Source organism: Pinus tabuliformis, chromosome 6 (assembly GCF_031772625.1).
Source record: "Pinus tabuliformis cultivar Carrire ecotype Pingquan chromosome 6, CPIR1, whole genome shotgun sequence".
Lineage (NCBI taxonomy): Eukaryota > Viridiplantae > Streptophyta > Pinopsida > Pinales > Pinaceae > Pinus > Pinus tabuliformis.
The window spans coordinates 120,795,109-120,816,038 of NC_142292.1; the positions used below are offsets into that span (position 1 = coordinate 120,795,109).

The following is a 20,930-nucleotide window of genomic DNA, read 5'->3' on the forward strand; positions in this document are numbered from 1 at the left end:
TCTTAGGTAGAGATACCTTGCCAAGGTGGGACAGGATGTGGGCCGATTTGCAATAGGAGGAGTTGAGACGAGCTCTATTCAAGAGCTCCATCTCCATCAGTGGCAACAACAACAAATAGAAGCAAGTGAAGGACGAGGAGAATGTGACCCTCGCATTGAAGGGTCCGAGTCAAGGATAGGGGGAGCAGAGAAAGAAGGACCTGTTGAAGGTCAAGTGCTTCAGATGTGGTGAGCTTGGTCACTACAGTGCCCAATGTCCTCTCAGGAAGAAGGACAAGGAGGAGAAGCAAGACCAGTAGGCAGCATCAGTAGAGATTGATAGGTTGTCCTCTAACCTAGAGGAAGACTTCGCCATGTTTGTTTATATACCCTCAGGAGTGAGGTGGGGTGACTTGGTGTTGTAGCCCCAGAGTGCTACAGATGGGAAGGATCCTTGAGGAGTCCACCTCATGGATCAATACCTTGCTACGAGGACCCATAGTTTTTAAGTAGCAAGATGGATCATTGACAATTGATGCAGTCAGATGTTGGAGAGCATACTACATATTTGGTAGCAGTGCAGAGGCAGCAGCAACGCAAATTTTTCAGTGACATTGCAGATACTAGCAGCAATCAGAGACTCAAGTGACAACTGCATTATACTGATCACAGTTGATTCAGTATTTTGGATGCTTTTCAGTTGCAAATGTTGCAAGTGCAGCAGCAACAAATGAGAGGGAGTTGCAATGTAGATGCAGTGTTGGCAGCAGTTCAGCAGGGTCAGCAGCAGCACAGATGCAACGTATATCAAAGTTGCGTAGTGGTTGGTGGGAAGCATGGCCAAACATCAACAGCGTGACAAGAGATGATGTAGAGACAGGGTGTTGCTATAGGGTGTGCAATAGCACAAGAACACATTCATCGCTAAGAGGGAGTGTTAGTTTTTGTAGCATCAGATGTGTTCTAGCCACAAAATTAGGTGGAGAGGCTAGAATAAATGAGATCTCCAAAACCCAGAAATCATTTATGGAAAGTCCACCTAGAAATGACTTAATTAGATTATTAACCAGTTTTTAAATATTTCCTTAGTCTAAACTTAGGGAATATCGTTAATTAATCAGTACTAATTATGTCAAGGCGTGAATGATCTAGAAACTCACACGGATCGACTCCAAGATGACCCTAGCCATAGATTATGTTTTAATCTTGGTCGTTGGTGCTTCAACAGAGAATTATAAGAGGAGGTCGATGTGGTGATGGAGAAGATACTTGAGAGGTTCGTTTTCATGAGCATATCAATTTCCAGAGTAGCAACAGTCAATTGCCAAAGAGAGAGCCTGAGATCGAAGCAGTGAGAGAAGGGCAAAGACAGTGAAGTCGTAGGAAGATTTCCAGATCTGGTGAGTGCATTTATAGAGAGGCAGGAGAGCCACAGAGAGGTTGACATTGGGTATCGCAGTAGCCTCTCGAGGCAGTTTCAATTCTACTGGGAAAGACGAGTTTCGATGCCAAAAGTTGGACAAAGGTTCTGGAGGCTAAGAGAGACATTTTCCCAGACAACAGCTAACCAACCGGCTTGAGGAGGAGTTGATTAGAACTAAAAGCAAAAGGGACTACGCTAGGGTGACACACTAGATGCGCAGAGCCACTTTGGACGACTCACTTGGAGATGAGGTCAAAGCCTGAATTTGCCTGTGGGGTGAGGAAATTTCCTCACTAGATTTTTGCCAAAGATTTTTTCCAACAAGTTTGGACATAAAGTAAAGGAATGCAGAAGAAAAATTCGGACACCAAAGCAAAAGGAGCATACATCATCTCAATCCCAGGAGACAGATTTAGTCCTAGAAAGATGTGGCATAACTCAGTTAGCAGACATAACATACCAAGGGGAAACTGAAAGTGTAAACCTTCAATATTCCATTTATTCCATTTTGCATACGCAGTTATTATGAAGAGAAGTCGCATATATACGCGAGTTAAAGGCTACAGAGTCGCATATATGGAGCTCTGAAAGAAAAGCAGCAGAACAGACTCAAGAAAAGAAGTCTGATATGGTTTGGTCATGTTATATGTGGATTGGCACGGGTTCAGGGGAGCATATGCTTCAAATAATGCATTGTAGGTGTTAGAGTCGGTCTAGTAGCCCTCCATCAGCGATCAAAACTCTTTGCATTTGCATAAGTAGGTGTCTCATCAATGTCAATTTTTGCATTCCATTAGGCATGCCATAACCCTGATGGATGAGCTGGTGTTTTTGTCCCCCCTCTTGGCATTGCTAGATCAAAGTTGTTTCAGTCCTTAGACTCTTTCAAGCTTACTTGTCTTGTCTTGAAATCAAATTCTAGGTCTAGGGTTTTGGTCAAGTTTGTCTTCAAGGTCATTGTCTCTGAAGGTCAATAAGTGCCCAGCAAGCCAGAGGGATGTTTTTCAAAGTGTTTCTTCGAAAATTTCTATCTTGTACAGTTAAATTTCACCTTGGATTTAAAAACCCTGTTTTTAAAGCCAAGGTCATTTTTCAAAATTTTGTAAAAATGGTAAAATTTCAAAAGGCTTCAAAGGACAGCATGTAACCATGGCTCCCTTGCCAAGATCCCTCAGATGTTATCCCTGCAAAAAGTATCGAGCAAAAGCATCAAATTAGTCAATTTCAGGATAAAAGGAAACCAAAAACATCAAGTTTATAAAGTGTCAAAGAAAAACATTATAAAGTGGGTATGGGCATGAAATTAATTCAAATCAAGGTTATAAAAGCCTAATCTCCCTCCATCGAGCCTCATTGTGCATCTAAGTCATTGAGCAAGTGATTGCAAGTGAGTTCGAGGCGAATTTGTGAGTTGCAGAGGCGCGCGACCCGTCAGACCAGGCGCGCGACCCGTCAGGCGCCCTCCGACAGTGCAATTTTTTAATGGGCGCGACCCGTCAGTGGCGCGCGACCCGTTGGGTGAGGCGCGCGACCCGTCAGCGTCCTCCTTATCAAACTGCCTGCAAATTCATCCAAGGAACCACCAAAATCGTCGAATTGCCTAAGCATTTTAATCAGCATTTTATCAAGCAGAAACTTTGCTCCTTAAACAATGTCAGAAACCGAAACCAATTACGAGCAAAGTGATGAACAGGCATCAGCTTCAGAGTTTGAGGTACAGAGGAGGCCTCATAAGGGTGGAAAGGGTGGTCATCATAAGAGAGAGGAGCCCACTTCTTTGGCAGATTTACAGGCTTGTCCTATGGCAGTATCATGTTTCCAGTATATGTCTTGTTATGAGTTTTGCGAGAGGATCTCTCGGATTCAGCATCACAGAGAGTTGGCTCGCCTATTTGTTTTACATTTGCATGATGGACATGTCAACCTTGCCGGGGTGGACTTTACATTGACACCCGAGATGATTGCACAGGCCACAGGGATACCTAATGTCGGAGAGGTATGGAATAAGCGCAAGGTGTTGGACAGTGTTCATTTTGAGCCTTTCGTTAGACCCGCACTCATGAGACACTTGACAGGTGTGTTCCCCTTCAGATTTCTCAGGAGTGAGTATGCTCCCATGATGAGGCTCATCATGCTCTATTTTACCTGTGAGGGCAGATTTTCACAGGTATATTCGTACCATATTCGCCTATTGATGCATTTCACACGGGTACGGATGATGAACATCCATGTTTTCTTCTGCCAGAACATTGAGAGGATGGTGTCTGTGATGCAGCGGAAGAGCCCGACACAACAGTATAGGAGCCTTTACCATTATGGTTTGATTCAGCTTGTGGTCTTACATCAGTTGGCTCAGCAGGGCATCTCATGGGAGGAGTTTATCTCTCGTGAGCTTTTCACAGCACCACCACCGCCACATCCTGAGGTTATTCACGAGGAGGGAGGACCATCACAGCAGCATGACATCCCCGTGACTAGACATGTCAGCTCCTCACCATTGGTCACTTATCAGAGAGGCCAAAGGGCCTTATTTGCAGCAGCTCGGCGAGTACTTTCTCCACAGCATGTGGAAGGGGTCTCGCCTTCTTCATCAGCTCAGCGAGTGTTATCTCCACAGCAGGTGGAAGGGGCCTCGCTTTCTTCAGCAGCACAGGCAGCACAGAGGGGCAAGCAGCCCAAGATTGATGAGGGACCATCAGGTGTTCCAGATATAGAGCTTATTGATCTTGATGTCAGTTCTCCTAGCCGAGAGTCAAAGGAGATCATTCAGCACCTTAGAGCTGAAAATGATGCATTGCAGAGGAGATTAGAGGGGGCACAATGGACAATCTCATATCTAGAGCAGCGCAACAAACAGTTGGAGGATGAGCAAGCTCTTGATGAGTTGTGGAGGATCCGTAGTGACCGCAACTTGAATCGAAGAAGACTCGGTGATCCATTGCCCGCTGAGCGAGAGTCTATGCTTATCCAGCTCAATGCTCACTTGGAGAGGCTGTTGGCTAAGGCCAACCAAGATAAGAAATTGTTGAGAAACATGAAGAACCATTATTGGGCGCGGATGCACGTGTGCAAGGCGAAGATGAAGATGTTCCAAAGGCGGTTGGCCAAGGCACAAAAAAGGAGAAAGAGGCCCGATCCCCTCCACATTTTGGCCGAGGCTTCCTTGAAGGAGCAAGGCACTAAATAGCTCAGCCACAGCACAAATCCCAAGAAATTTTGAGCATTTTGGGTCAATTTTGGTTTTTTCAGGCAATTTACAGGTTTTGTCCCTTTAACGGGTCTCACCCCCCGCGCGACCCTTTCTCTTGGCAACTTCATTTTGCAAAAACTTAGCATTTCCAGATTTGTCATGAAAAGTTACATATGCTCATCCATTGCCAAGAGATTTTGTGAAGTTTTGGGCCTCCAGAAAGTCAAAAAACAAGCAAAAAATGACTTTCTGCCACATTTTTGACACACAGAAAGCAGTCTTGGGAGATTGCAATTTTGGAGGGGCAAATGACAACCAAATTCAGAAATTCCAGTTGGGTTGGAAAGTAGACTCACAGACCTTTCCAACAAGCCTACTCTTGCCTCATTTGGACACCTGGAAGTGCTCCAAAAGTGCCCTTAAAGGCGCGCAACCCGTCAGGCAGAGGCGCGCGACCTATCAGGCAATTTTCTCAAAATTTCACTGTACAGCTCAGAAAAACGCAGATTTGACCATGTTTGACTTTTTGGAGTGGATTGTTATCCTCCTTGATGTAAATAATGTAATTTTTTTATACTTTTACACTTATGTATCTCTTCTAGAAGATTCATTCATGAAATAGGTGAAAATTAAATGAATGAATTGGTTTCCTAGCTTATAGAGGCAAGTTGTTTTGACTGCCTAGTTTTCAGTGCTTAGTTTAGAAGTGGTTAAAACAGCTCCTAGGATAGTGAGCTCGACCCCTAGAGGCAGGGAAAGATGTTAGAGGATCTATATTATGTACTTTCTTGCTCATTTTCATGGTTGGACTCTTGAGGGAGAAGCTATCATTGTATTATTCACTGTATCTCTGCAATTTTTGGCTAAGGAAGACCAGGGTTTTGCAGTCATTTTTGGGATTCTTGTGGTTACATGTATTGATGATGTGTTTCTCTATGTACTTGTAAGTGTGTTATGTGAATCATTTCCTTCTGCACATTAAACAAATGAAGTGTTAAAGTAGAACTCATGACTGTCATGCTCTGCTTTTAAGTTTGTTTAATTTCGATGTTTTCTACTGTTTAAGGAGAATTCAAAGTTATTGTTTGCTCTCCTTAGCTCCTCATCTGTCATTCTTAATCATCCACCTCAATCAAAGGCATCAATACTGTCTCCTACCTCGCCCCAAAAAACCCCCTGCAGAAACTGTGTCCTATCCCCGCGCCCAAAATTGCCACTCCTCAATTTGCCACCAAAAACCCTAAAAATCCCAAATCAACCCTTTTGATCAGTTTACTAGCCTAAAATCAGTGTTACCCTATTGGTTATCTCGCCCATTGAAGATCTTTGTCGAGATAGACCGGGAGAGAGCCCTCTCCCGCCCCGTAGGGCTAGCTACGAGGCTAAGTGGTTTGATGTTGCCTTGAGGTTTACCTTTTTTAGCCTAAGGTGAAATTTCAAGCGCTAACAGTAGGCATTATGGTTAGAAGTCCTTGGTGATGATGTTTATGTGTCTAAATGATACATCTTGCTACTTATTGTTGGTTGGCCAAGAGAGTGGTTTTGTACGTTACAGGTCTGGATGTTGGTGACAGATGCTTATGGTGTACGATAGTACTGATGACTATCATGACTCAGCGTGTGCTTAGGGGGAGCATGAACGGATTGATACATCTTAGCATGTACAAAGGGGGAGTTCAGTCAGAGATTTCAGCATGTACTCAGGGGGAGTATGGACAGCAGAATGTATATCAAGGGAGAGAATATCTTGGTCCGCCCTTTGCCCTTGATGTCAAAGGGGGAGAGTGACTTGGTGTGGTTGTTGCCATCAAGTCCAAAAGGGAAGATTGTTGGCATTATGATACAGGTGTTGTCCTTGATGGCAACTCATTCAGATGAAAGATCCATATACTGCTAGATAACAGCAAAGAAGTACAGTTCAAGCCACATAGAATGAAGAAAGAAAGGTATACAAAGGTTCACCTTGACCAACCTGCGTATACACGCAGGTTCATTGAACAAAAGGAGCATATATGTACACACGCACTTTCACGAAAGGAAAGGCGCGTACATGTTGGAAAACTAAGATTTGGTCCGTGGTATTGATCCATGGTATTTCGGTATTGATCCATGGTATTTGGTCCAAAGTGTTGACCCCAGGTATTTGGTCCAAGGTATTGGATCTAAGTGGTTTTGGTCCATGGTATTGAGAGAGGCCTAAACCTATATAAGGAGAAGAAGATCATTAGGCCAATGTGCAAGTGTGCAAGTGATGAATATCTGATGAAGTGTGAGATCTAATATGCAGGTTACGGGTATGTGATGCTTTGGATGCACCTATGTGGCGAATGAAGGTTGATGGACCGCGATCATGAAGACTAAAATGCATTATCATTATAAGGTATGATCACAAATAGTTTAGATCTGAATATTGACGCATGTCTTATCCTTTACATCTTACGTTCTGGGTATATCTGAAGTTGAAAATTGCAGCGAAGATATAAGTAATTATTTTTAGATTTGTACGCAGGTTCCCTTTGGTGAAAGAGCGTGTACATGCTGGTTCGACACAGCCAAGTAGCGTATACATGATGAGATTTGATATTTGAGGTTGTTGTTGGTTCTAGTGGTTGTTGTAGAGTTCTGGGTTCTGCTATATGTTTTGGTGACTGTGCTTTGCTGACAGGGTTTCAGTGATTCAGTGTTGGGTGATTCATAGATTAATGATGCAGATATAGTTGATGGTTGTATTGCAGTGGTGATTATTTTGTATTGATGGATCTTGTCTGAAAATTTATGAAACGTGGTCCCTGGAAGAAAAGAGAAGATCGTAGGTCGGCGCCTACGTATTAGTAAACATATTGGCTAGTACAAAAGCTAGGGGGTTGTAGCTCCCTTCCAGTAGTATCTGGAGAACGAGAGAAGGTTGTTGCCTTCTGTAAGTGGGTGCCTGCGTACTGGTATGAGTCTGTGCCAGTACAAGATTGTAAATAGGTTTTTCTTATCTTAAAGAAAACAACAACAGGTAGTTTTTATCTCGCATTGGGTTTCCACCTTATATTATGGTGTTCATGTGTGCTTCTTATGTGTGATGATATGTTCTGTTTTACCGCACCTGTTTACTATTTATATGGTTAATGAAGTTTTGATGCACTGAGTAAGGGTCAACATATAATGGATTAACTAAATCATAAGTTTACCGAATATACGCTAGTTTCCTTAAACACAGTTGCATATACACGCGGGTTCCATTAACTGAAGTAGCGTATATGAATTTGAATATGGAAATGAAAGTCACTAATTTGCTAATACTAATTCACCCCACCCCCTCCCCCTCTCAGTGTTATTTCCAACAATTAGTATCAGAGCAGGTCCTTCAGAAGAAGCTTGATCGCATGAAGGAAGATCCATCATCATGAATAATCAAGAAAGAGAGGGATCCATCAGACCACCAATCTTCTATGGGAGCAATTTTGTTTACGGGAAGATAAGAACCACAACCTATCTACAATCGCTTGGAACAGATATTTGGGAAATCGTGGTAGGAGGATATACATTTCCATCAGCAATTCCTACAGATACGGCAAATAGAAAACAATATGAAATCAATGCCAAAGCTGTTACTATCTTATTAGCAAGTTTGTCAAAATCCGAGTTTGTCAAGGTCATGCAACTCAAATTAGCCAAAGAAATATGGGACAAAATCGTTCTAAGTTATGAAGGAGACACTCAGGTAAAACGTGCTAAGCTTCAAACTCTCAGAATTCAGTATGAAACTCTTAAGATGCATAGTGATGAAAGCATAGCTAATTACTTCCTACGTATAGATGAGATTGTTAATTGTATGAAGAATCTGGGTGAAGAAATTAAGGAAGTTGTCTTAGTTGAGAAAGCTTTGAGATCCCTGTCTGCTAAATTTGAACCCAAAGTCTCTGCCATAGAAAAAAAGCAGGACGTGCAAAATATCACTATGACGCAGCTTCACGGAACCTTAGTTGCTTTTGAAATGAGAAAAAGAGGACCATCGGATAGGAGAGAAGCCGCATTTAAAGTATCAACAAAGGGAAAAGAAAAACTCAATGAATCAGGATACATTTCAGAAGAAGAATATGAGGTAAATTTTGTCAAGAATCTTCAACGGGGATCTGGAAGGCTCAAAGGTAAGCTACCTTTCAAATGTTTCTCGTGTGGTAGAGTTGGTCATTATGCTACTAGGTGCCCCCATAACAAAGGAAAGATGTCTGAAGAAGGTAATATAAGTTATTATACTCGTGATGATAGTGATGGCTTGTCCAATAGTGATGAAGATAATCAAGAAATTAAACTTCTCATGGCATATGAAAATAAAGATGTAGAAACAAAAGAAGTTACTAGATTAAAAGATCAGCTGGAGACAGTAACCAGAGTAAGGGAGCAACTGCAGGATGTAGTAAAAGATCAGAGCATAACAATCTAGAGACTTGAATCGAAGATCATCTCTCTAAAAGAAGATCTTGAAGAATTAAAGAAGCAGAATGAAGAAGCTCGTGAAGAACAAGATCATGAAGTACTCGAATTAAGGCAACCAGCGGAAAAAGGAAGAAAAGCTGAAGAAAACATAAAATAGCAATATCTAAAAAAAGAAGAAAAACATCAAGTTGAGGTAAATATCTTAAAAGGTAAATTAGAAGAAAAGGATAAACTGTTACTATTTCAAGACAGTACTAAGATTTTGGATGATATTCTTTGTAGTCAAAGATCCCCTGCTATCAAAATTGGTCTTGATTTTTATGAATCTACTGAAGGTGAATCTAGCTCACAAGGTGAGGCAAAGAACTCTAATGCAAAATCTGAAATGCTCAACAAGGAGATGAAAGGTCAACCCCATCAACAACCAGAGAAAGAAATTCCTCAAAGAAAATATTTTGCTCCTAACTATGGAAGTGATAGACGGGTATTTTCTCTGATGAATAATGTTGAATGTTATGAATGTCATAATCTTGGACATGTTGCAACCCGATGCAAAAGAAGAATGGTTCAAGACCATCACATAAATAGATCTTCACGTTCCAGATACTTTAAGGGATATTGTTTTGCTTGCAATATGTTTGGTCACAAAGCTATTGATTGCTATAAAAGAAATATGAAACATGTAAGATGTTATGCATGTAACAAGTTTGGACATAAAGTAAAGGAATGCAGAAGCAAAATTCGGACACCAAAGCAAAAGGAGCATACATCATCTCAATCCCAGGAGACAAATTTAGTCCCAGAAAGATGTGGCATAACTCAGTTATCAGACATAATAGACCAAGGGGAAACTGAAAGTGTAAACCTTCAATATTCCATTTCCATACGCAGCTATTATGAAGAGAAACCGCGTATATATGCGAGTTAAAGGCTGCAGAGTCGTGTATATGGAGCTCTGAAAGAAAAGCAGCAAAACAGACTCAAGAAAAGAAGTCTGAAATGGTTCGGTCATGGTATATGTGGATTGGCACAGGTTCAGGGGGAGCATATGCTTCAAATAATGCATTGTAGGCATTATGGTTAGAAGTCCTTGGTGATGATTTTTATGTGGCTAAATGATACATCTTGCTACTTATTGTTGGTTGGCCAAGAGAGTGGTTTTGTAGGTTACAAGTCTGGATGCTGGTGACAGATGCTTATGGTGTACAATATTACTGATGACTATCATGACTCGGCTTGTGCTCAGGGGGAGCATGAACGGATTGATACATCTTAGCATGTACAAAGGGGGAGTTCAATTAGAGATTTCAGCATGTACTTAGGGGGAGTATGAACAGCAGGATGTATATCAAGGGAAAGAATATCTTGGTCCACCCTTTGCCCTCGATGTCAAAGGGGGAAAGTGACTTGGTGTGGCTGTTGCCATCAAGTCCAAAAGGGGAGATTGTTGGCATTATGATACAGGTGTTGTCCTTGATGGCAACTCACTCAAATGAAGTATCTATATACTGTAGGATAACAACAAAGAAGTACAGTTCAGGCCACAGAATGAAGAAAGAAAGGTATACGCAAGTTCACCTTGACCAACCCGCGTATACACGCAAGTTCATTGAACAAAATGAGCGTATACGTACACACGCACTTTCACGAAAGGAAAGGCGCGTACATGTTGGAAAACTAAGATTTGGTTCGTGGTATTGATCCATGGTATTTTGGTATTGATCCATGGTATTTGGTTCAAAGTGTTGACCCTAGGTATTTGGTCCAAGGTATTGGATCTAAGTGGTTTTGGTCCATGGTATTGAGAGAAACCTAAACCTATATAAGGAGAAGAAGATCATTAGGCCAATGTGCAAGTGATGAATATCTTATGAAGTGTGAGATCTAGTATGCAGCTTATGGGTATGTGATGCTTTGGATCAACCTATGTGGTGAATGAAGGTTGATGGACCGGGATCATGAAGACTAAAATGCATTATCATTATATGGTATGATCACAAATAGCTCAGATCTAGATACTGACGCATGTCTTATCCTTTATATCTTATGTTTTGGGTATATCTAAAGTTGAAAATTGCAGCGAAGATATAAGTAATTATTTTTAAATCTGTACACGGGTTCCCTTTGGTGAAAAAGCATATACACGCTGGTTCGACACAGCCAAGTAGCGTATACATGATGAGATTTGATATTTGAAGTTGCTGTTGGTTCTAGTGGTTGTTGTAGAGTTCTAGGTTCTGCTATATGTTCTGGTGACTGTGCTTTGCTGACATGGTTTCAGTGATTCAGTGTTGGGTGATTCATAGATTAATGATGCAGATATAGTTGATGGTTGTATTGCAGTGGTGATTATTTTGTATTGATGGATCCAGACTGAAAATTTATGAAACGTGGTCCCTGGAAGAAAAGAGAAGATCGTAGGTTGGCACCTACATACTAGTAAACATATCGGCTAGTACAAGAGATAGGGGTTTGTAGCTCCCTTCCAGTAGTAGCTGGAGAACAAGAAAAGGTTGTAGCCTTCTACAGGTGCGTGGCTGCGTACTGGTATGAGTCTGCGTCATACAAGATTGTAAACAGGGTTTTCTTATCTTAAAGAAAACAGCAGCAAGTGGTTTTTGTCCCGCATTGGGTTTCCACCTTATATCATGTTGTTCATGTGTGCTTCTTATGTGTCATGATATGTTCTGTTTTACTACACTTGTTTACTATTTATATGGTTAATGAAGTTCTAATGCACTAATTAAGGGTCAACATATAATGGATTAACTGAATCATAAGTTTATTGGATATACGCTAGTTTCCTTAAACACGGTTGCGTATACATGCGGGTTCCATTAACTGAAGTAGCGTATATGCATTTGAATATGGAAATGAAAAGTTGCTAATTTGCTAACACTGATTCACCCCCTCCCCCTCTCAGAATTATTTCCAACAATAGAGATAGATGGGACTATGTTATGTCAATTAGGGTTTCCCAAGTAGTGCCCCTCCTATACCTATTGGGCCATTAGGGGAGGTCCCACTGCACTAGGATCAAATAATAACCCCGCACTCAATTGCAAAAATTAATAAAGTGCCTTTCGATCATTAGCCCACCTTCCAACATGCACTCTTGCCAGATGGATGAGGAACATATGACTAATGCAAGTGGTAGAGACATGAATGGCACATCGTCATTGGCTAATGGTGGTTGTTAGGGGATGCTAGCTAGTCGGCTGGAAGAGATGATAGAAGAAAAAATTCTTCTATGGGGTCACCCACTTTTGGTGGCTAACACATCCCTCCATCCTCCTACGCATTACACATTCGGCTCCCCTAATTGTGCGACCCCGCTGTATTCGTAAGTGCGAGTTCTCTGCTAGTTTTCTTGCAATTGAAATTTTTCTCTTGTTGTCTTTTCTCCTTTCCTCAACCTTGTCATTCATTCACAAAAATCTACAATCCAAAAAATCTATCTGAATTTTCTCTCACTTGAGTATCTACAATATGCAATGTGTCTTCATACTCTCCCTTAGGCTCCTTTTATAATTCTCCAAGGCCAAATCCCTAATCTCCAAAGTGATTGAGGGCTAGGATTAAATCCTAACTCGCTTAGATGAACGGTTGAGATTAGATCTAATTCACTTAGATAATTAAATATTTATCCTTACATAAAACATTATCCCAAGCCTACATTAATCATTTTAATTGATCGATGTATTTTTCCTAAGTTAAACTTAGGAAGAAGATTATATTAGTTGCTCCTCTTGAACAACCACTTAAAGAGGAATTCACTTCCACATGCTAAGACGACAAGCCTACGTGGAAGATCTTCCGATGCTACAACACTCAACACTATGGTTTCATTCAGAAGGTAGAAGAGGACACATCTACTAAACCATTAAAAGATCCAAAAGATTTAGTTAGCAGACCATTGCACATCATGTTCGACTGAAAATAAAGATTGAATTTTGGTTGTATTTATGTTCATCAATATGGAAAAACTTTCACACAGTTTACATCACCTACAATAGCATTTCCTTTTAACTCAAACAATACTGATCACAGCAAGTAAAAGAATTAAAACAGCAAATTTGAAGAATTAATCCCATATACATTACTTCTTTATTGACACATCAATTTAGTGGATATTGCCATTAACTTAAAATTAAATCTGGTCAACATTGGGAAAAGCTAAAGAATCTTACTGTATGTCGAGGATCTGCTAGAATAGGGAAAACTCCTCTAACAACAAGAGCCTGTCTTGCCTACATCAAAATAAAGAATGGTTAATAGAGAATTTTGTATCTTGTTTCTTATGATCACCATATTAAACTCTCTTTCTACAGCGATGTGAGACATATTTACTTCCTAGTACCACTTGATCTACAAGTACAAGCTAATAATGGAAACAATAATTTACGAGTTTTGTTCAAACTCAAAACAGCTACATACACATCCAAAGTTCATAGCAAAAAATTCAAAAAATATCAACAATCTATGTACTCACATGATGCACGTAACACTATCTCCTCCACAACATGACTTCTATCAGAGTGCAAAGAAATTGTATAGTTTTAAAAAAAATCCCAGCTTCAAAATTAACGAGACACCCAAGGAAAATAGGGGCTTTCTATACATGTTTCTCCAAAAACTATTTCACAAGGATGCCAAATGCTCTATATCTATATCTCTGGGCAAGCCGAATAGGCGACAACAGATATTTTTTCACCTTCAAAATCACGTTAAGTCATAAAACATCAGTACAAAAGGTCAATAACAAATCCCGTCCTTTTAGAGTAAACTGTATGGCAAAGCTCTCTTGGAGAATTGGATTACATAAATTTGTAATGTTAATGTAATACATTGTGTGTGTGTGTGTAGGCCAGCATTAGAAGTTTGTTGTCAAAATGAAAGCCATTGGTCAAATATTTCTCAATTTAAAACATTAGCCTTTGTAACTGCTGGAACAGTTACATAAGAAGCTAGCCCATAATATTTCATCATGTCTTATCTGAACTTTGAAAACATTCAGAATTATCAATTATGTCTTTTCTTTCCTTAATTTCTGCTTCAGCAAGCTCAATTTGCAACAACAAATAACATCACTTTCTATTAACTAAAAGAAGAAATTACAGTGCAATTAGCTCAAAACTTCTATGTTCTAACGAACCAATGAAACACCCCATCTCCTTTGTAGAACAAGAGAAGAAAAGGGCTACATTGAAGCTACACATGCAAGTGATGCACCCCACTTACAGTGTCAAACCTTAACTCCCATGCCTGTTAAGGGAGTACAACCTTATGCATAGATTGCTTACTGGAAGAGACTGAGTGCATGGAGCCATAAACCCAACTCAACTAGGGATATGATCCCTCTGAAGATAGTAAACCTCCTCATGCAATGTGACCTTCCTAACTTAGGATTTACACCATCAAAAAATAGTGCATGCATGAAGCATGTGTGTGCCCTCTCTCTCACTGGAAGTCTCTAACTGCTGTGCCCACCCTTAGTAGATTCTCTAGTGTGCCACTCCTGCAAACAAGGTCCATTACAGGATCATAGATGAACTGAAGTGGATCTGCTGGTTACATGCTCCACTGAAGGAGAACAACTACCAATCAGCAGGCACAATCTAACAGCTTATTTCAATGCACAATGTAAAAGGTCTACAACAGGGCTGTGAATCCCGAAATAAAGAGCAGATATGAGCAGAAAGCGTGCCTGAAATTGATACAGATCACCTCATTTATGAGAGGCCTAACCTTGAATGACAGGTATTACCATTTTTCACACACATCATACTTCAGTTTCAGGCACTAATAGCAGAAATCAGGACAATAGTGACAGATCCAATATTATGATATTATCCCATTAGGTAGGGTCGCCATTTCTTAAGTGCATGGAGTATTGCCAACATTTCCTTCTCATAAATAGCTTTGCTTAAAAACTTTCCCTTGATTGGACGACTTTCAAAAGCAATGGGTCTTTCATCTTGCATTAAAACAACACCAATTCCATTTCCTGAAGCATCACATTCCACAATAAAGGTTTTTGTGAAGTCCGGTGTAGCTAAGACCGGTGCTTGGCACATTGCCTCTTTAAGATGTTTAAAGGCCTTTGTTGCTTCCTGAGTCCATGAAAATGAATCTTTCTTCAATAATGTTGTTAGAGGTGCTGCTATTCTCCCATAATTCTTAACGAACTTGCGATAATACCCTGTCAACCCAAGAAATCCTCGCAGATGCTTTATGGATGTGGGGATTTTCCATTCCTTAATGGCTTTAATTTTGCTAGGGTCTACCTTAACTCCTTCATGAGATACAATATGACCCAAATATTCCACCTCCTGTACTCCAAAGAAACATTTGGATCTTTTTGCATATAATTGTTTCTCCTCCAATAGTTGTAGCACCTTGTCAACATGTTCAACATGATCCTTCCAAGACTTGCTGTAGATTAGTATATCATCAAAAAATACTAACACAAATTTTCTAAGGAATGGTTTGAAAATAGAATTCATCAAACCTTGAAATGTTGAAGGTGCATTGGTAAGGCCAAAAGGCATGACCAAAAATTCATAATGACCCTCATGAGTTCTAAATGCCGTTTTCAGAATGTCTTCAATCTTCATTCTGATTTGATGATATCCCGAACGAAGATCCAACTTGGTGAAGTAAATTGATCCATGCAATTCATCCAGTAATTCATCAATGACAGGAATGGGGAACTTATCTTTAATAGTGATCTTGTTGAGCTCCCTATAATCTGGACACATGCGCCATGATCCATCCTTCTTGTGCACCAATACTACTGGAGCTGAGAAAGAACTTTGACTTGGTTGAATTATACCAGCCTCTAGCATTTCTGCAACCATATGTTCAATTTCACTTTTTTGGACATATGGATATCTGTACGGCCTGATGTTTGGAGGAACACTTCCTGGAATCAGATGAATAGCATGATCATGATCACGCATAGGTGGGAGACCTTTGGGAGTCTCAAATACCTTGGAATGATTGTCCAGGACTTTTTGGAGATCTGGAGAAATAGATGATTCCAATGTGGAAACATCTAGCGAACATAATTGTGCAATTACACCTCTTTGCTCCTTTTTTAGAAGCTTTGTCATGCCATTAGAGCTGATTATCTTTCCTGGTTTCCCTGCAATACCCCTTAATTCAACTTCCTTTCCTTCCACAGAAAATTTCATGAAACGTTCTTGAAAATTAAAAGCTATTGTACCCAAGGATTGTAGCCATTGGACTCCTAGTACAACATCAGCACCTCCCATTGGAATGGAAACCATTGGGCTAGTCAATACATATTCTCCCATGGATAGCTTGATATTATGGCACTTTCCAGAACAATCTATTGTTCCTCCATTTGCAATCAACACTTGACACTCTGGTGCTGGATATAGGAAGCAATTCAATTCTTTTGCTACCCTACAATGAATAAAATTGTGGGTGCTTCCTGAATCAATCAACACTATTACCTTTTTCTTCTTGATTTGTCCTTCTATCTTGATGGTTTGAGGAGTGGTAATTCCCGCCAATGCATTACAAGATATGGTCGGATTTATTTGTTCTTCAACTAGGCTTTGTTCCTGAAATATATCCTCTTCTTTTGACTTTTCTTTCTCCTTTTCTTCTTCCTCTTCACAATCTATGTAGAATAATTTCTTCTCAGCACACTTATGACCTTTTGTGTATTTGCTATCACAATTGTAACAAAGCCCTTTTGCTCTTTTTTCTTCCAATTGTTGTGGTGTCAACCTTGTAGGTTGTGGAAGACTATGGGCAACAACACTTCCGTCTTTATAGTTGTGAATGGTATGCTTCCTAGTTGCCATAATTTTGCTTTCCATTTTTCTTGCTAACCTGAATGCCTTCTCTAATGAATCAGGTTCCCAAAGGCGCACATCATGTTGGATATTATCCTTTAAAGACCCTATGAACACATCAATCCTATGCTCCTCTGGAATATCTTTTACCCTTATGTTCAATTTTTGGAACTCCTCAATGTGCTCCATTATTGAACCTTTTTGTTTGAGACTTATCAATTGGCTAAAAAAGTGTTGCTTTTTGTATCCTCATAATGTGCTATCAATTCTTCCGTAAAAATTGCCCAAGTGATAAACTGTTTACGAGAACAAAGCCATTGATACCATACAAACTGATTTGGTTCCAAATATAAAGTTGCCATACGTACCTTTTGTGTGTTTTGCACATTATTGAGATCGAAGAATTGCTCCATCTGTAATATCCATGTGGCAGGATCCTTGCCATCAAACTTCCTCATATCGATTTTTGGAACATGGTGAGTCTTCGATCCAACATTAGAGTCTATGGAATCATGATTAACATTTCTTTTGTTCTCGTCATGAGTTTCCTTTAGAGTACTCTTTCACCCTTAGTGACCATTTCTTGTAGCAACTTATTCATATTTATCTTCAATTCGTCCATGTCTGTATTCAAATCTATCTTCAAATCATCCATCTTAGCTTCCACGTCAATCATCTTAGCTTCTACGCCTTTCTTTAAACAGTCCATCTTAGCTTCTACACCTTTCTTTAAACCATCCATCTTAGCTTCTACATCTTTCTTTAAACCATCCATCTTAGATTCTGTTCCTTTTTGTGCAAGGGACAGTTGTTACACTTGGTCTTGTAATTTTGATATATCATGTTGCATTTCTTCCTCTTCTTCATGAGTCATGCTAGAGCTTTCAGGTTCCTTACTAGGTGTTTGCATTTTCTTTCCTCGGGGCATCAATTACCGATAATAATGCTCTACTATGCCCTTTGAATTCCTTCAAAATAAATTTTCAAACCAAGCTTAAGCAAAAATTTAAGAAAATCTACACACATTTTTTCACTTTGTAGGAGCTCGATATTGCCTCTGATGTATCTCTGTACTTTCCAATCATCTACTTCTGAATTTGTGAGCTGTAGTAGCCATCTGTGTCCTCTTTCGAATGCCACAAGTCTGACCCAAATTGGATTCTCCAAGGAAGAGTTATGTGAAATCTCCCACAGTGACTTGCTTATAGACTAGTTCAGTAGAGCGAACTTGTACGACGTGCCACGAGTCACTGTTTCGACCTTTGGATCTGAAACACACATACAAGAAACTACAGTCCGTCCTCTTTCTGTACCTTTTGACGAAATTTCAATCCGATCCTCGGAGAGAAAGTTATGACGATTTTCCCCAGGTCACCTGTTTTGAATGTAATTCAGGAGTCTGCAAAAAGACCAACTTCCTCAGATCATATCTCCGAAAATATCGCGCGAAAAGCTCTGAAATTCGGACCCAAGGTTCAGCGCCAATTCTTCTCAAATGGGTTTTTTTTGCGACTTCAGAAACGTCACAGAAAAAAAAGTTATAGCGAAAATTCCACGATGACCTGTTTGGAGCAACGAAACCCTAGAATCCAAAGCTCTGATACCAAATGTTATGAAACCAGCTCAAGAAAAGATAGAAAAGAAAGACCAACGCCTTAGAATTCAGCCTCTTCGAGGGGGCAACCTCCTTTACATTACATAAATGAACAATTCTTGGATGATACAAATGACAAAACCTCCTTTCTATATATAGGAGTCTAAGGAGTCACAATATAATCCAGCCGACCTAACAATACTAATATAAAGCCACAAAAATAACAATAGAGGGATTCTATGGGGCACAGAAATAACAATATGGGGGTAATAGGGGCACAACAATATAAATAAGGGGTATAACTACAATAGTAATGGGGTAATCACTAGTATTATAGGGACCCAACAGGCTCCAACCTGTTGCCAAGCACCAACTTGGTCTTTTGTGAGGCTCCAACCTCTAGGGAACCAACCCTATCTTCTCAAGGCACCAACCTTGTGTTTAGGAGCACCAACTTCAAGGACACCAATCCTTCCAATTTTGAGGCACCAACCCCAAGGGCTCCTACCCTATCTTGTCAAGGCACCAACACCTTGGATTTAGGAGCACCAACTCCAAGGACACCAATCCTTCCAATTCTGAAGAACCAACCCCAAGGGCTCCGACCCTATCTTGTCAAGAAATGTTTTGATTGTATTACACTGCTCTCAAAATCTTCTTCACTGTGTTCTGTCAATCTACAGCTTCACTGCTACATCAATGACAACCTGTCTTCATATGAAGGAGTCTTCACCAATGTGGAAAAAGTCGAAGTCGGGATGAAATTAGCAAGGGTCCAAAAGTTGAAAAACTCGTTAAAGTCAGGAATGTTTTGAAAAAGTCGGCAAAAGTCAGCAAAATTAAAAAAGAAAACACTCAAAAATATTCATTTATTTTTATTTCTTTTAACATCTAGAGTATCCACAGTCCATCAGGGCTTGTAGTCCGCAACATTAGATCTGCAATCTAACCAATGAGAAATAGACAAGAACAAACATATAGCTTACTTGTTGAAGTAGCCCATCTAGATCAACCCTTTCTGCATTTTTTTGTCCTTAACACCTGGCAGGTCCTTTGCCTCGTTTGCCATCAATTGCTCATTGAGTATTTGTTGCTCCAAAATACACAATATACTCAGCCCTAACCAGATATACTTCTCAAGTGAATTTGACGACCAAATCACTGTACAATCAGCATCAAAGTATATCATCAACTCACAATGGTTTGGCACTTCCAAGACACTGAATACTAGTTGTCCAAAACCCTTATTGTTCAGCCTCCTCACAGCAAATTTGCCTCGTTAAATTCATTTTATAACAGCTCTAAGAGTGGTGGCAACTCACAATAAGTTTGCTTATCAAATCACTATATGATAGCCCTTAAACACCAATGTCATATCCCACATTTAACAAAGATGGCAGACTTTTTCGGTCAACTCCCGATAAAATCGGGCATATAAGGAATAAATCGCGATTTTTTCGTTACTGAAAGTCTGCAAAAAATCGGAGGATTAAATCATTTTGTTGAAAAAACCGCAATTTTAGGATTTAATCCCGATTTTTTTGCAGACTTTTTCCACACTGATCTTCACAATTCTTCATATTGCCCAAACAGAGTCTGCAAAGTTACCTCATGATGATTTCAAATAACCGTCATGATCTACAATAGTCTTCACACAACTTCAGTGTGTCTACAATGGACTGCACTAAGCTCTGCACAAAAACAACTCTCTGTTTCAAGCCTCTGTTCTCACTGTCACGGTAAATGCTTTAGGAGTGACTGCTTCAGAAGTAACTGCTTCAGGAGTGACTTCTTTAGAGGAGTGACTGTCGCGGTTTCATATTGTGCGTTCAATTAAAAAACAACCCTGTTCATACTCAGATAATCTTCTTAGATCTACAAAGCGTCCTTTTGAACTCTTATCTGAATCATTGTCAAACACAGGTCCGAGCTTTTCAATAAATAACCCAGTCAACAGAAAGTTCGACCTTCGGCTTCCTTCTTCTTCCACTAGACCTTTCGACTTCCTTCTTCTCTAGCTCGACCTTCGGCTTCCACTTTCATTCGCTCGACCTTCGGCTTCCACTTTCGTTCGCTCGACCTTTGGCTTCCTTTCTCGCTTGCTCGACCTTCAGCTTCCACTTTCGTTCGCTCGACCTTTGGCTTCCTTTCTTATGCTAATTCACGTTCACGAGTTGTGAACTGTCCTTCTTCTCTGTGATAGATGCCCAAGATCAATGCTTGAGGTGAAGTTTTTAACTTGTATATATACAAGTCTCATCAATACCCAAAAGACATGTTTATTGGAGGAGAGGCCGACTTATGATGTCGCATATTAAAATTATATCAGAGAGGCCCTTTTTTAATATTCATCCAATAGACTTATTATTTACGGAAATCACATAAGAGCTGCTATACCCACATGGAGATCCCACATGCCACGTCATCACCTTTAATCCCGCAATCGCAATTTCATGAGAATCAGAGTCATTCCTTTAATCCCGCAAT

At 40.1% G+C, this 20,930-nt stretch overlaps 1 protein-coding gene across 1 annotated transcript in view; it reads right to left on the reverse strand.

The window, feature by feature from the left end:
• LOC149257638 (pyruvate kinase 1, cytosolic-like) overlaps positions 1–20,930 on the reverse strand; it is a 234,362-nt gene that overhangs the window by 24,755 nt on the left and 188,677 nt on the right. The window contains exon 15 of the mRNA XM_089414481.1: positions 13,211–13,270. Coding sequence (XP_089270607.1) covers positions 13,211–13,270 — 60 coding nt within the window. The remainder of the gene's footprint in view (positions 1–13,210; positions 13,271–20,930) is intronic.